This window comes from Priapulus caudatus, unplaced genomic scaffold (genome assembly GCF_000485595.1).
Source record: "Priapulus caudatus unplaced genomic scaffold, Priapulus_caudatus-5.0.1 Scaffold490, whole genome shotgun sequence".
NCBI lineage: Eukaryota > Metazoa > Priapulida > Priapulimorpha > Priapulimorphida > Priapulidae > Priapulus > Priapulus caudatus.
The window spans coordinates 108,912-123,883 of record NW_014577551.1 but is presented as its reverse complement, the minus strand read 5'-3'; the positions used below and the strand labels follow the sequence as shown (position 1 = coordinate 123,883).

General features: G+C 41.4%; 3 protein-coding genes across 9 annotated transcripts in view; 1 reads left to right on the top strand and 2 right to left on the bottom strand.

Moving 5' to 3' along the window:
* The window catches only part of LOC106810967 (uncharacterized aarF domain-containing protein kinase 5-like), a 22,851-nt gene extending 22,533 nt beyond the window's left edge, over positions 1-318 (bottom strand). For all 4 annotated transcript variants that reach the window (XM_014814464.1, XM_014814465.1, XM_014814467.1 and 1 more), the window contains exon 1: positions 299-318. The gene's annotated coding sequence lies outside the window, so the exon portion shown is untranslated. The remainder of the gene's footprint in view (positions 1-298) is intronic.
* Positions 319-380: 62 nt separating this feature from the next.
* Positions 381-12,496, top strand: LOC106810962 (abhydrolase domain-containing protein 2-like). 4 transcript variants are annotated; one of them, XM_014814460.1, is made up of 9 exons: positions 381-589; positions 2,039-2,211; positions 3,072-3,247; positions 3,675-3,842; positions 4,286-4,469; positions 4,953-5,162; positions 6,274-6,343; positions 8,043-8,127; positions 8,418-8,560. In XM_014814460.1, the coding sequence occupies exons 2-9, from the start codon at positions 2,051-2,053 to the stop codon at positions 8,435-8,437; spliced, it is 1,074 nt and encodes a 357-aa protein (XP_014669946.1). In that variant the 5' UTR covers positions 381-589; positions 2,039-2,050; the 3' UTR covers positions 8,438-8,560. The 4 variants fall into 4 exon arrangements, with proteins under 4 accessions (XP_014669946.1, XP_014669943.1, XP_014669944.1 ...); XM_014814457.1 differs by lacking the exon at positions 8,418-8,560 and adding an exon at positions 9,863-12,496 and having other exon boundaries at positions 382-589; XM_014814458.1 differs by lacking the exons at positions 381-589; positions 8,418-8,560 and adding exons at positions 596-714; positions 9,863-12,496.
* Positions 12,497-13,461: 965 nt separating this feature from the next.
* Positions 13,462-14,574, bottom strand: LOC106810963 (lysophospholipase-like protein 1). The gene has a single exon (XM_014814461.1). The coding sequence runs from the start codon at positions 14,547-14,549 to the stop codon at positions 13,854-13,856; it is 696 nt and encodes a 231-aa protein (XP_014669947.1). The 5' UTR covers positions 14,550-14,574; the 3' UTR covers positions 13,462-13,853.
* Positions 14,575-14,972: the final 398 nt, after the last annotated feature.

Below are 14,972 nucleotides of genomic sequence, written 5' to 3'. Positions count from 1 at the left end.
AAATTTTGGATGTGCTATGTATATCGCGAGAAAACAAGCTCAACCAATCAGGCGTCAGTACCGTCAGTACCGTGACTTTAAGAGAAAAAAATTCGGCGACGGTACCGTTGCAGGAGACACAACCATATATTATACATATAGTATAATGCATATGATTGTAATGTATATGTAATATGTAATATGTAATATGTAATATGTATATATAATGTATATGATATGTAATGTATATGTATATGTATTATACATATATAGTATATTATGTTCTCAGGTCTTACCCATTGTGGTCTTAGGGTCTTACCTGCGTCATGGGTGTTGACATCTTCTTTTTGATTGCTGCGCCACCTAGTGCTTCATTTAATTTTTCTTATTCTTCTGCATACTATTTTGTCATTATTTCGAGACTTCTTCTAAGGAGTAGCGTAATCGTCCTTTTTTTTATCAAGTTACTGTTTTGATCGGTTTTCGTAAGCAACTAACTAGCATATTATTATTTCTATGGTATGACAGAGAACTAGTCTAACACCAGTCTTGCCTCGTGGATAAAATAAGGAAATGAAGAGACAGGGGACCCATCTACCGTTGCCTTATCGTAAGTATTTTGTGTGTTACAGTTGTGTGTTCAGTCAGTTCAGTGTTGTATAGAAAATGCACAGTTATTTTATCAATAGAGTGAATCTCTTTCTGTGATTTGTTTTACCTAGTTTAAATATAAAGGTGGGCCTAGTGTTATTGTTAACGATCCATATAATAGAGCCAGTTTTGACTCATTTGTATTCGATTATAACTGCGACAGTGCGACCGGACAGTGCGATCGTGCACGATGCATGATTGATCATGTCATGTCATGAGAATTTCACGAGTCTCAGTCGCACCCGTGTAGCGCGTAGGCGCGGCGAAATCTTCTGTGCCTGTGGGTCTCGTAGTTATGTTAGGAATAGTTAATTGATATGAATTAATCATATATTGTTCTGTTTAATACTGTAAAATCTTATTTTAGTACCCTACTTCACCCTTAGCTCACCCTTAGCTCACCCTTAGCTCACCCTGATACTGATACTGATAGTGATATAGTGACGATTGATCGTCACTATTTTTTATGGATAAATGCTAAAGGAAATGCAAAAGGAGAACTAAAAGTAAAGACGAAAGTCTAAACTAAAGAAACAAGTACCTGTTTCTTTAGTTTAGACTTTCGTCTTTACTTTTAGTTCTCCTTTTGCATTTCCTTTAGCATTTATCCATAAAAAATAGTGACGATTGATCGTCACTATATCACTATCACTATCAGTATCAGGGTGAGCTAAGGTAAACCTCATGTTTATTTTATTAGCATATATACCTGTGTTAATTGTCGGTAAGATATCCCAGTTGGCCTACTCCCATCCTACTTCCCATTTCGCCTACTTCAATTTCGTCTACTCTCAGTCTGGCCGTCTCGGTCAGAGTAGCGTTTACACCCCCATATCGTGAGTTTGGTTAATGGGGGGGGGGTACAGTCTTAAAAATTTACAGAGGTCTTCTTGAGGGTGTTGTCAACTAATTTCTAGCAAGAAAGGGGTCATTTGTTGTCGCAAAGGCGCGTCGTTTCACCCAGCAACCTCACCTTGTTTTGACGATTTCTCACGATCGCGTATTTCACGCGATTTCAGTTACCATTCATGTCCTGCGGCCGTCACATTTCTCCTCAACTTTGCCCGGGCCACTTACGTATAGTGATATAACTTTGTCTCCACTGTCAATAACCTTGGGCAGAAGTCATAAGTTGTGACTAATCCACAATGCTATGTATCAAAACTATCATATTTTACAAAGCATTAAATGCATTCAAAACGAAATATGCTCTTTCTTTCACAACAGAGCAAAGAGTCATTAATTAATTAGTGTAACGTTTGTTTGTTTCTTTGGAACAGATCTGTCTCATATGGGCCATTAGTTCCTGATAAAGTTCAAACAGCAAACAAAAATTTACACGTGGATGGGATGCCTGTGGTTGTGACACTCACTACACAGAATGATGAGAATATTCATGTACTTTCAGCCACCATATAAGATGCCGGCCTACATGGCCTTCCTGGCATTCCTTGCTTTGCTTCTGTACCTCTTGGTACGACTCCTCAACTGCCACAGCACACCCGACAAGCCAAGTCTATTCCATGGAGAGTCAACATTGGTTGCAAAAATTCTAGAACAGTGTCCTATATTGTACCAGTGGTAAGCATTGCCTGCGATGTATAACGTACACACAGACCTACCAAGTCTCACACATTTTGCAGGAGACTCACGCATCTGGACCCATTCCCCCGCACTCCCGCATGCTTAGGCATTCTCACGCATTCATGGAAAAGAAAAAAATCATCAACAGTTTTAAATTTAATTTTGTCTTCTTTTTCCTCGAATGCTAACAGAATACATGTACTGCAAATGCATATTTTAAAGCCAAATATTCAGAAACTGGTCGTGTTTGAAAATATTCTGAACCTCCAGCATTATATTCCCAAAATGACCCATTCTCCAGCAAAATCTCACTGAACCTCCAGCAAGCTGTTTGAACACCATTGGCAGGTCTGAATACACAACGTGTAGATTTCATTTGTTCTAAAATGCCAAGTTGCTTTCATGTGCAGTAGGGCCATAATAAAAATATTGTTTGTTTGCCCTCACCCGACCCACCAAAAAGGCTCAAAAAGACTATTTGATTTTTTTTTTTTTATTTAAAAATTATTGATATTTTTTTTTACAAATTGTGTCACTGTACATTATATGAATCTGTAGGCAATACATTATATGTACCAAGCAAAACAAACACTCAACATAAAAGGTATCTCAACACAAGCACACCCGAGCATGTAGACCATGCTGAATTTGTAAAAAGACCCCTTCCAAAAAAAGCCTACCTACCTACCCAAAGTTTTCAGCCTGGGCGGGTGAATGCAAACAAAGATTTGTTTAATTGTGGCCTAAGCTGTAAATATTTGCATAGTGTGCATTTCCACTCGCTGCTGAGTGTTTGAGGTTTGCAATGTTGTTGAGCTTTGGAACCAAAATACAGTTATTGTTGATTATTTTGTTAGCTACGATCCTCCGTCACTGTGGGGGCGGAGTGGCCACCTCCAAACTGCCATGTACAGTCTGCTAGGCCGTGTCAACTCTCCTTTTCCACGCGGGGAAAGGAGAAGCGTGCTCATGCACGATGGTGCGACACTCAGCTTCGATGTGTTTCAACCACTGGCCAGCCACAAGAACGAGGGTAGGTTAATTGTGTTGTGTTGTGGTGTGCTCATGGACGCTTAGACGTATTATTGACTTTTAGTCGACGACACTTTGTAGCTACGCATACGTGCACTCACGTGCGTATACATATATATCACGCATGCGCATACATGCACTTACAACTGTGTATGAGTATGCACACACAATTAATTTAGCATGTACACACAAACATGTATGTACCAGTATTTATATGCGCAAGTGAGCACCCACAAGCATATACAAAGGTGTACACGCAGGCACAAATGCATGAGCATGCACACACAAATATACCCAAGCATTTACACACGTACATGCATACATGCATTTAAGCATGCGCACATCAGCACGTACAAGCATGTACATATGGATACGCACAAGCATATGTATGCATGCATGCACATTTATCATTTCTTATGCCATTGCAGGAGATTACACTCTTATAGTTGTACCTGGGCTCGGTAATTCCAGCGAGAGCGTATACATCCGCACGCTGATAAACTACATGCAGAATCTTGGTTATCGTGTGGCTGTTCTCAACCATCAGGGAGCACTTAAGACAGAAAAAATCACTGCACCTAGACTCTTTACATATGGTAAGCCACCGAAAATGTGCGAGGATATTGAGTAAGAAACTGCATTGAATCTGTCAAGTAAAAACAAAGATGGATGGCTGAGGCTCTGTGGCATAGGCAGAAACGGGACAAAAGCGCAAGGATTTCCTGCACTGATTGCAATTTAAACATTTATTTTAATTATTTTCTTTGCACAAGTTATTCTCAATTTCCAAGCTACTGTCAAGATTGTATAAAGCTGGGTTTACACTGCCAACTTTGTGTTGGTGATTTGCCGAATTGTACCAACTTCGCAATTTTGCAACTGACAATCGGCAGTGTAAACGCAAAAGTTGCACGTCCAACCGATCAATAGCAGCTAGTTGGGAGATTAGAACATGCTCTAATTCTGCAATTCGGTAATTCGCCAACTCAAAGTTGGCAGTGTAAACCCAGCGTAACTCTGTGAGCTTCTCCAATTGCAGGAGGCACGGAAGACCTGGCTCTGATGGTGCAGACTGTGCTCACGCTGTTCCCCAGCACGACACTGATCGGTGTCGGGTTCAGTATGGGCGGAAACATTCTTTGCAAGTACCTGGGCGAAGACAGCAAGCACTGCCGGCGCTTTCTCTGCGCTGTCTCCGCATGCCAGGGTTACGACGCCGTCAGGTTTGAAAGTTTGCCGACCTCTCAGCTCACGTCAAGCCTAAATATATATATATATGGTTTACTACTGCTGCTGCTGCTGCTACTGTTGCTGCTGCTGCTGCTGCTGCTGCTGTTGCTGCTGCTGCTGCTGTTGCTGCTGCTGCTGCTGTTGTTGTTGCTGCTGCTGCTGCTGCTGCCATGATTACTACTATGACGACAACGACAGCGACTAATAATAATAATAATAATAATAATAATTCTAAGGCAACTCTAACCAATCACTGTTGCGATAGAGCATTCTTGAACTCGTCGCCGCCAGGTTGAGGACGTGGCGTGTTCGCGTGAAAAATGCGTACAAACCTGTCTAGCTTGGCCAACCTTGCAAGGATACCCGACGCGAGCGTGCTAATCTCGCACGGGCGGACAGGTCGGTCGCGACGCGTCCGTGATCATCGTCAATCCGAAAGCTTTGTGTGAAGCCCCCCTCTCGCCGTCTGCTTACAGGGCCCTCGGTCTGCTAATGCGCTGGGACAACTTTCGACGCGCCTACATCTGGCTAATGACAGAGAACATGAAGCGCATAGTCCGGCGCCATCAGGACGTGCTCTGCACCATCGACTGTAACCACGGCGACAAGCCGTCGTCGTCGCGCGTCGATCTTCAGCAGACGCTGGCTTCGACCTCCCTCATCGGCTTTGACGAATACTTCACCAGGTGAGTTGCATGTGATGGACCCTTCTAATAGCCGTGGTGCATGTCCGGCTATTCGTTGGTGTACTTGGAGACTATTAGCACAGAGTTAGGGACGGTCCGCCATATTTACCATCATTCAGACGTGCAGGTATTGTTTTGCCTCTCTCTTCCTATCTGTTTCTTCCTCTCTCCCTTCCTCCTTTCCCTCCCTCCCTCCCTCCTTCCTTCCCTCTCCCTATCTCTATCTTTATCTCTATCTCTTTCTACATTTTCATGTTCTCAGAATACCATACATAATACTCTCTAGATCGCCCCTATGTCACTTCTCGTTGTTTCACTATGTACTCATTTGCCTAATGGATCTTGATGGAACACGTTATTACAGGCATCACGGGCTAGCTAGTAGCCCGGTGTTACACTCATCAGCCTTTAAATTCCCTATTAAATCATGCCGAACGTACAGTGCCGAATCCACATGGGGGTTTGTTAATAATCAGAAGCAAGATATCACCAATCAGACACTATTACAGGGTTACAGAGTGAGTGAATTTTTATGGGGTAAAACATTTGTGTTTCGATCGGCTGAGCAAAGACTAGAGAAGGTGTCAGTTCCAACTCAGTTTGCTTCGGTGTGGTAGACCGCGGGTGTGGGACGAAGGTTTCACGATTGAGTACGTTGTGTTTTATAGGATTGTTTACATTTACTAGACCTATTTACCTTCACCCCTCCCCACCACACACATACACGCACCCCTTCACCCCACCACACACATACACGCACCCCCTCACCCCACCACACACAGGCTCACCCCACCACACACATACACGCACCCGCTCACCCCACCCCACAGCCCTGCATGCAGAAATATGCTGAGTGCACACGTCGATGTGGATCGACGCTTCACGTTTCTTTCTTGTTCGTTCTTACACTGGCAGCATTTTAGTAATTCTTTGTGCCGATTCAGCATTTGTTTCTTTGTTAGCTGCTTCCCATGCGATTTCTTTCCAAGGTTTAACCGGCTTCGGACTCATCCTGCTATTGATTCTCGAGTAAACTGCTGCCGGAATCACTACCGTGCACTTGGGAGCATTAGCATTTGCTCGAATTAATCAATGGGCTTGTTGTTACTAGGCGTGCGGCGGGTTATGACAGCCTAATAGACTACTACAGGGACCACAGCAGCGCAAGAGTCATCAATAATGTAAGTTCGCCCGTTAGCTGGGTAATTGGCGTAATAGCTGCGTGTAGCTTCTGTTAAGTGTTTACGTTGCTCAGCTCTGCGCTCGAAGTCTCTTCACGTGCTAGCAGATGGTTTACATCTGCGAGTATTATATATGTGTGTGCGTGTGTGTGTATATATATATTGTAGCTGGTGTCAGCCTCGTATAGCACAAAGCTTCTATTTGAGTGAGTCATTGGTATTCCGTTGTTTAAATGCAAACAAAACAAGCAAAATTGCAAAAATGTCTTCATTTTCCAACAATTCCTATCATTCAGGTGTAATGACAGTGTAACCGATGGATTGTTTCTATGGAATATTGTAAACTTGTGCAAGGGAATCATGGCGATCGAGTTGGACAGATGTTTATGTCATTAATAGCTTGCAAGAGGCTTGAACGTATATTGAAGTACAAAACCATGTTTAGCAATATCTCATATTATTACTATTGCAAAGTGGTATATTTTTAGATGTCACAATGATTTTGAATTTTCAATACCTGGTTTTGGAACTGTATTGCCTATATTGCCTATTTGTATTTGGACTATATTGATTCTGTTCTGTGCAGTAAGTCAGACAGAGAGACTGACGGACAAAAAGACAAACAGACAGACAGACATGCAGATAGAGAACCAGACATGAGGCATTGTTTTCTTTTTAGCTCATCTGACATAGTCAGATGCAGCTTGTAGAATCGCATGATCGTCCGTCCGTGCGTCTGTCAACAGTTGGGCACAAATCTTAACCGCTTGACGTACGGTCACGATATTCGGCGTTGGGGGGTAATCGAAAAACGAGTGGGATGTCGAACTGGGTCAAAGAGTCAAAGGGTCAAGAGGTGCTAAAAAGAAGGGGGAACATTCATCCTGTAACTTAAGGTATAGCGCGAGGAAATGCCAGAATTGCGGGCACAAATTCTAAAGCGGCGTCGACCTAGGCTCGTGATAGTCGGGTATAGCATCATGCGTAGGGAAAAGCCATCACTGTGCCGAATTGGAGGCACAGGTCAAAGTCAATGGGACAGCGACCAGGATTTGTAGACGATTGGGCTGAGGGAGCATGGGCTGACGGACCAGCGGATTTCCGAGAGCGATTGGAAAAACTTTTTTGTTTCAGCGGCTGACCTAGCATTTTTATGGCTTTATTGGAAAGACCATGAAATGTTGTGCCGTGACATGCGAAAGAGTTAAGTGTCGCGATAACCCTTTTGACCCTCAAGAGAGGGTTAAAAACATGGATTTGTTGACTGTTAACAAAGGACGTGAACTGCTTTTGCTATTAAGAGCCCCCTCGCCCCACTCCTCCCCTGTCCCCCCTCCCTGCCCTCCCCCACCCTCCCCCTACCCTCCATCTGCGTAGTGGCGTCGTCCTAACAATTGATGTGCTACCGCAACTTGTGTGTCTGCATATCTGCCGCCTAACAATGTCGGGTACTACGCACGACTGAAATTTTACGTTTATAATCGTAGCAACAGACCTCAGATGAGCCCAGACGCTCTGCGGCTCTTGTATAAAACAAATCAGTGAAAGAGCGAGTGAGAGAGAGTTGGAGAGATCAATGAGTGTTTTAAGAAGAAAAATCACGTCATGTTAACGTGAATATTTTTTCCGCTGCTCGTGAGTATATCTTGCGCGTGATGCCCACAACGTGTAACTTATTACGTGTCGTCTTTCCTTCCAGATAAAAATCCCAATGATGTTGGTGAATGCTAAAGATGATCCTATTGTACCGTCCGAGCTGCTCAGTTGTGCATATGAATACGTGGGTAAGTTGGTTCATTCAGGCAGCTATAATCTGCATGGTAATGAAACGTAATCTTAACGTAAAGTGTGCTTGTATTAGTTAGCGAAAGTAAAGTGGCAGGATACTGTGTAACGTAAGTGCAAAATCTTGTTGGGCTGTATTAATGTGGTGTGATTTCTCGTACATGTGTGAATGTTGAGGGTTTACTGTAAAGTAACGGCATCCCGCTTAAAATCAAGCTCATGATATGGTATATCGAGTAACAAGAGGGTAATCCTTGGAATAATATTGCCGTGTTTTATTATATGCTAGAAATTTCAGTTTTGAGGTAAATCCTAGATAATGGGATAATGCAGCAGTTCCAACACGTACTCAGTCTTCCAGCCAAACTCCACGACAGATGGCGCTCTCGCTCTGGCTCAATTCACCACTGCCACAAGTAGATTTTCCGTTACAATATGTAACGCTTTTTTACCACAAGTTTTACAGCGGCCAGGTTACTCGTATCCTATGTAATAAGATTTGTACTAATAAAAGTTGCAAAGATATTAAAAATCCGACCATTGTTTTATGAGAAATTTGATAAAATAGTGATATGAAATAGTGCACGTATTGTGCGCCCATTTACTACTTTCAAATCATTAAGCTGTTTACTAAACTAAGTTCACGTGTTTATTTAATATTTATCATGAATTTTTCGGATGCTTGCCAATGTACCTAATTCTCGAACATTGTCTTTGATACATTTTTGCGTATTCAAAATCTAAATTTGTCCATCAACAAACATACAAATCATAGTAATTTCTAATGTTTTGTTTGGCGGCAACTTCGCGGCCGTTGGATTGCCATTTGCTGGATTTCCCCGGAGCTCCACCCACTTGAAAAATAGTACCAGCCTTGTGGCAGTGGTATCCTGAGTTGTATGAAGGGGGCGCTGCATGCAGTTTGTCTTCCAGCATAAGGCGCGTTCACACGAACGTTTTTGGCTCGAGCCTAATTAGGCCCGTGCCAGATTTGGCTCGAGCCGAGCGTTCACACGGACGTTTTTGGCCCGAGCCTAATTAGGCCCGTGCCAGATTTGGCTCGAGCCGAGCGTTCACACGGACGTTTTTGGCCCGAGCCTAATTATAGGCCCGTGCCAGATTTGGTCCCATCGAAAACGTCGGACCAGGCCCGAGCCAAATTTTAGCACCAGCTTTCGGCGAGCGGTAGAGCGGTAGAATCGGTTGAGCGGTAGATACCGCGAGTGTCGAACGTGTAGTTCGACGAAATAAAGTCCAAAACAGTATAAAAATTCGAAAAATTTGATCAGGATGCACGTTTTCAAAATTGATAATTAAACTCGGAACGTAAGTAAACACTGAATCATAAACAACGCCATCTCGCGACATACTGCCAAAGTATCTGTGAGATATTTGTGCAATAAAATTTATTTGAATTTGAATTTGAATTTGACAGACAGTATTCACTTGCGTACGTGTGAACGCTCCGACTCAAACCGGCCCGAGCCAAATTTGGCCCATTTGGCTCGAGCCAAATCATGACCGTGTGAACGCGACTATAATCTGTTTCCAGGTAGATGTCACCTACTGCCATCTGGTGTCGTATTTGAGCAATACGCTTGCAACAGCTTGACAATATATACGCACGCTCACAGGCACACACAAATATATATATAGTTGTTTGACATTAGTTAGCGTTAATATAGACGCATTTACCCTCCTTTAATTCACTTGCAAGAATCCTTTTTGTTTCAGAACAAAATGAAAATGCTCTGTTTGTTCTTGCTAAGCATGGTGGCCATCTTGGCTTTTTCGAAGGAAACCTTCTATATCCGGACCCAATTACATGGATAGACAAGCTGGTCGCACAGTACTGTGATGCTGTAATCGACCTAAAAAAAATAGACAAAAGTCGGTCTTCCAGCATTATTCTGCAGCGCTGAAGAATAAACAATTGTGTCAACTGTCGAACATAAGGATGGTCGTATCTAATTTATTAAATCGGTTTGTACTAGATAAAAGATTATGCACAAGTCTTCGTGATTATGGTTACCATACTATAGTATGCTCTGTATGCATCACAGATACATTCAGACTAATTAATTTAAAACACTTGAGCAAAATGTGTAAAACCATGAACATATATCTATCTATCCATCCATCCATCCATTCATGTATCCAGCCATTCTTTCAGCCACCCATCATGCCATCCGTCCATCTATATGTGTGTGTGTGTATATGTATATTATGTCCATACATATGTTCATGGTATTACTATCTTTGTTAAGATACTACAGGCAGAACAATCATTAATTTGCATGCCATGCAGTCTTAAATAATAGAACAACCAAATGACCCTAGCTAGGCGTCATCACTGTTGGAACGTAGCTACGGGCATGGTAAGCCATACTTGGCATGCTAAATTTTCAGAGTGCTATAAAATGATTTGCTATTAGTATTAGTCCGTTTGCTTGACATTATTCTTTAGTGAATAGCTGTGATTTAGTGGTGCAGCTGCGTCTCCTTCAACCTTGTAATTCTGGTTGGAATGAGACTGGCCAGATAAAGTTATTATTATCAGTGCTTATTACAATATCCCATAGGAAAAGAATCATTGTGCTAAAATAAATTTTTGGTATTTGAATTCTACATGCCCAGTAAATTGACACTGCTGTGTGTAAGTATTTTTGTAGTCGTTATTCTTAAAATTATTTTAATTACAGTCATAGTTGTATGTGATATTATAGCAACCTATTCCATTGTCCTCATTGACAGTACTGCAATGTGTTTGTGGGACAACGTGAAGGGTAGGCCTATGTGGTGGCCTGATGATCCTGCATCATGCTTGAGACACAAAGATCCCCAAAATGTTACCTTTTGTTGCCTACATATAATCAGGAGATTGTATTGATAGACTCCTGATATAATAATATCAAAAGCCTGTTAACATTATCTGAATGGGCTTTTGATAATATCATGGTTATGTGAGCATATCATCATCTGCAAGATCTTGTGTGTTTGTGTGGATATTTACATGTCTATGGAACAGTGCGACTAGTGTGATTATGTGGTATTCCCGCGTAGGGTCATGTGTATGAAAGATACTGTGAACGTATCCATATAATATATAGTCATGCTCATTCTACATGTAGAATATAGATATGTTCATGAAGAAACCTCATAGGGTTTATAGAAGTTGTTCGGTCCAGACAATAGCAGCTTTGTAAACCATAATAGTAACGCATGTATCATTGCACATGTTTGAAGCCATCTACTTCTAAGTTGTCAATCCCTACATCGGTTTAGTTTTATATTTACAAATTTGCTTTGTAGTATTTTGCGTGTGCAGTCAATGAAGGAACTATTTTGTGATATGAATTTATAGGCCAGTGTAATGTTAACAGTTATGTGTTACTTTTTGTTGTTGGCTTCTTCAAGGAAAACGTGCTACGCACTTTTGTATCGCCTCACATTTAACAGCTTTCTGTTCAAAACTTCTACAAGAAAGGATATTTTTCTATCTAAATGCGTTTTTCGTTCGTATAGTATGTGTTGGTTCTAGAAGGACGGTAGGTGCTTTCGCATACCCAAGCATACCTCCATTGCTGAAATGATAGATTTCTAAAATGAATTCTAATCTCTTATGTGGTATTTTTAATATTCATCAGATATTACCTACTGTATAATTATATATTTTACAACGGTGTGACCCTTTGGCTGCAATCGTCTGTGTGCCGTGTTAACACATATTTTGCCAATATGCTGATTTAGTGAAAATATAGTTGGTTTTATTACAATATTTCTTTATTATAAAGAATATATACTTTTTCATAGAAAACTATTATTTTTAGGAGACTGTATTTTTGATTGTGACGAAATACTGCGTTACTTGATAGCTTTGATTATATTGCTCAAAGATGTCTGTCATTTTGATTTAGTGGTTCCAGTCAGTCAGCCATGTTTGAGTGCATGTGTTGCGGTATTGACGTGGAACCAATCGTTGACAATTTACCTATCTGCCTGGCCTGATTGACAGGCACCTCCAGCCAATCATTGTTGCAATGTTGGAGTTTTGAAAATGCTGCTCAGTAACAAAGTGCTGCAAAGTCGACATTTTGTCGTGCACGTGTGATGAACGTGTATAAATTGGTCTAGCTCCAGTTGAAATAGCATGAATAGCCAAGGCTTGTCATTGTTCGCTCAGAGGGATAGATAAGTGAGCTTGCCAGGGAAAAATGCCGTCAATTTTTTGAAGTTTCGTTTCGTTTGATTGTCCCTGCTGCATGTCTGCTTGTGCCCGAGTAAGTTATACCTGTAATCGACTGTAGAATATGTTATGATAGTGAAATATTGTGAATAAATTTGTCATTGTGAAGTGATGGATATTTATATAATTGAATTCAATTTTTTAAACCATTTTTATTTACTTTTATTAAGCAACATTAAATGGGGTATGAAGTTTCGCCCGTGCATACGTTTGTGCGTGCGTGCGTGGGTGCGTGTGGGTGAATCAGTGCGTGCGTGCCTGCCTGCGTACATGTATACGTGGCTTTGAAAAAATGTTAGCTGTGATAGGATCATTATGGGGAATATTATAATTGTCAATTAACACACGTTTGATGTGTAGGATTAAAGAGTGCCAAGTTGGAACCAATAGACATCTGTCCAAATTTTTATTCGCACCACCTTTTCTAGGGGTTCCCGTTATGCCCAACTTAAATTATCTTTTTGAATTTCTTTAATAGATTAGACGAATCATGGCCACAGCGTGCATAACATTCCAATATGTTGGAAACGTTCGCATGAAAATCAGTTTGTGAGCTGCATATTTTTTTAACGTAATAATTGTCGATGTGGGAGGCTATTCTTAATATGGCGAGGATGAGAAGACGAGTATATTAGATAGGAATAGGTGTCAGTGGGTTTAGAAAATTCCAAGGTAACTAAGTTTTCACCAGAGATAATAGCAACTATGTCCAGGAAAGGAATTAAACCTCTTAGATGATGTAGCGTGCTTATATTTTAGCTGGGGGTGAAATGACCTAACGTGGTAATTGGTTACTCTCGAAAAACAGCTTTGTGTATTTTTTTTTGGTTTTCAATCCATACAATAAACAACAAAGGTGGGGTATATTATACCTCACACCATGCAGGGATCATTGCTACCATGTTTTTACCTATGTGAGTGGCTAGGTAAAACCAACCACTTTCCACTCTATCACTGTTTTCATTTAGCCGATTAACACCGAAGGCATTATATCAAGCCATTTAAGTTTTAACGCCAAGACACGCTCCAGCAACCGACCATAACATTTGACGATATTTTAGAAAAATAGAAACACACACACAGGTGATAACATCTGGCAATAACTGCCTTGACACATTTTTTTAAATCAATTCTAATTTCCAGTGACATAGTCAACATTTCATAAATAGCCTATTACAGCTGTAGATATAATGCTTTCATTGGCACATAACAAAAACAATTTCAATTTTTTCAATCAAAAAACAATAGCAGCTGTCTTCGCTACTCCCACGCATCGAGATCTATCTCCCGGCGAGCCACTCCTGAATCAAACCTTTCCAAACATGGCAGCATAGGCTAGGCAGGTGGCTATCTTTTTCTATTCTATATCTTTGATACCACTACCAGTGTACGTAGCACTCGTTATTGATTTAACAGAGCATGCTAGCTGGGACATGCGCTGCAACGCATGATGGTATCCTTGTTCATTATCATCCGAGATTATTCGTCTGGTAGTTTTGAAAGTATCCATGACTTAAGCAACTTTAATTCTTTCGCACTCATAGCATGGGCAAGTCTGGGAAAAGTGTGCAATACGTTCTCCACTCCTAGTTTCTGCATCTGATCATTAGTCTCCTTTCCCCAGTCAAATAACACCAACGGATCACTCAATCCATGAGCTTGAAATAGAGGCGGATTCACATTGTTTTGGGCAGCAGATCCATACACGGCAGATGCCTTGCTGAGAAAGCTAGACAGGGCGAACACACCAGCAACATCAGGATGGCTACCATATGCCAAATGCATAGCCATGCTGCCACCCATTGAGAATCCACCTAAGATTATGCGATGTTTAGGTATTCCTGTCTTGACTTCTGACTCTATTAGCTGTGTGAGTAAGGTGGATGATTCCCGGATACTCTGAGGATCGTCTGGAACCGTGTTCGATATTTTCTCGCGGTCAAACCAAACCGTAGTCACGGCACCTAACATTGGTCTGTATTCTCTCGGAGGAGCAGTTGGAAATACAACACGTATATGTGAAAACGCGAACGTATCGTTGAGTATATCGCTGACCCATTCACGTACACCAAAACCAGTATCACCAGACCCATGGAGAAAAATTATGGAACCCGTCAACTTCGGGTTTGCTTGGGCAATAACTGAAGCTGTCAACATCTTTAAGGGGGCAGCCATCTTTATTTTCCGGTGTAATATCAATTTGTGCATCGGTGAATATTATTTTTTTAGCACTAGAAATCGGCGTTCGGCTTTTGGCATTCGGCATCGGCTTTTGAGTCATATTTATCATAATATTATATATAATATATATATTTAGAAATGAGTGTAATAAGATAATAAGCATGGGAAAAACGAAAAAACTGTCACGTATGACATAGTATATGACAGCACAACCGAACTTAGAACCCTTGGGTACAGGTGTAAATGACAAAAAGTTATTATAAGAGGGGGGGACGGGTATTTTCGGGACGCGGGATTGGCCATTTTAATTACCTGGGAACTGGTAACCTGTATGATACAGGCGGTTCCGGTTCCGCTTCACTACACTTCACCGCCTGTACATAGATATAGAATCTATGGCCTGTACCACTTGCTTCT

What these genes read in the sequence shown, in the direction of transcription:
- LOC106810962 (XM_014814457.1), top strand. Translation starts at nt 2,051, where the DNA reads ATGCCGGCCTACATGGCCTTCCTGGCATTCCTTGCTTTGCTTCTGTAC. An exon ending in CAGGGTTACGACGCCGTCAG is followed by an intron (nt 4,470 to 4,952) that starts GTTTGAAAGTTT and finishes GTCTGCTTACAG; the next exon opens with GGCCCTCGGTCTGCTAATGC. An exon ending in TTGTGCATATGAATACGTGG is followed by an intron (nt 8,128 to 9,862) that starts GTAAGTTGGTTC and finishes TTTTTGTTTCAG; the next exon opens with AACAAAATGAAAATGCTCTG.
- LOC106810963 (XM_014814461.1), bottom strand. Translation starts at nt 14,549, where the DNA reads ATGGCTGCCCCCTTAAAGATGTTGACAGCTTCAGTTATTGCCCAAGCA.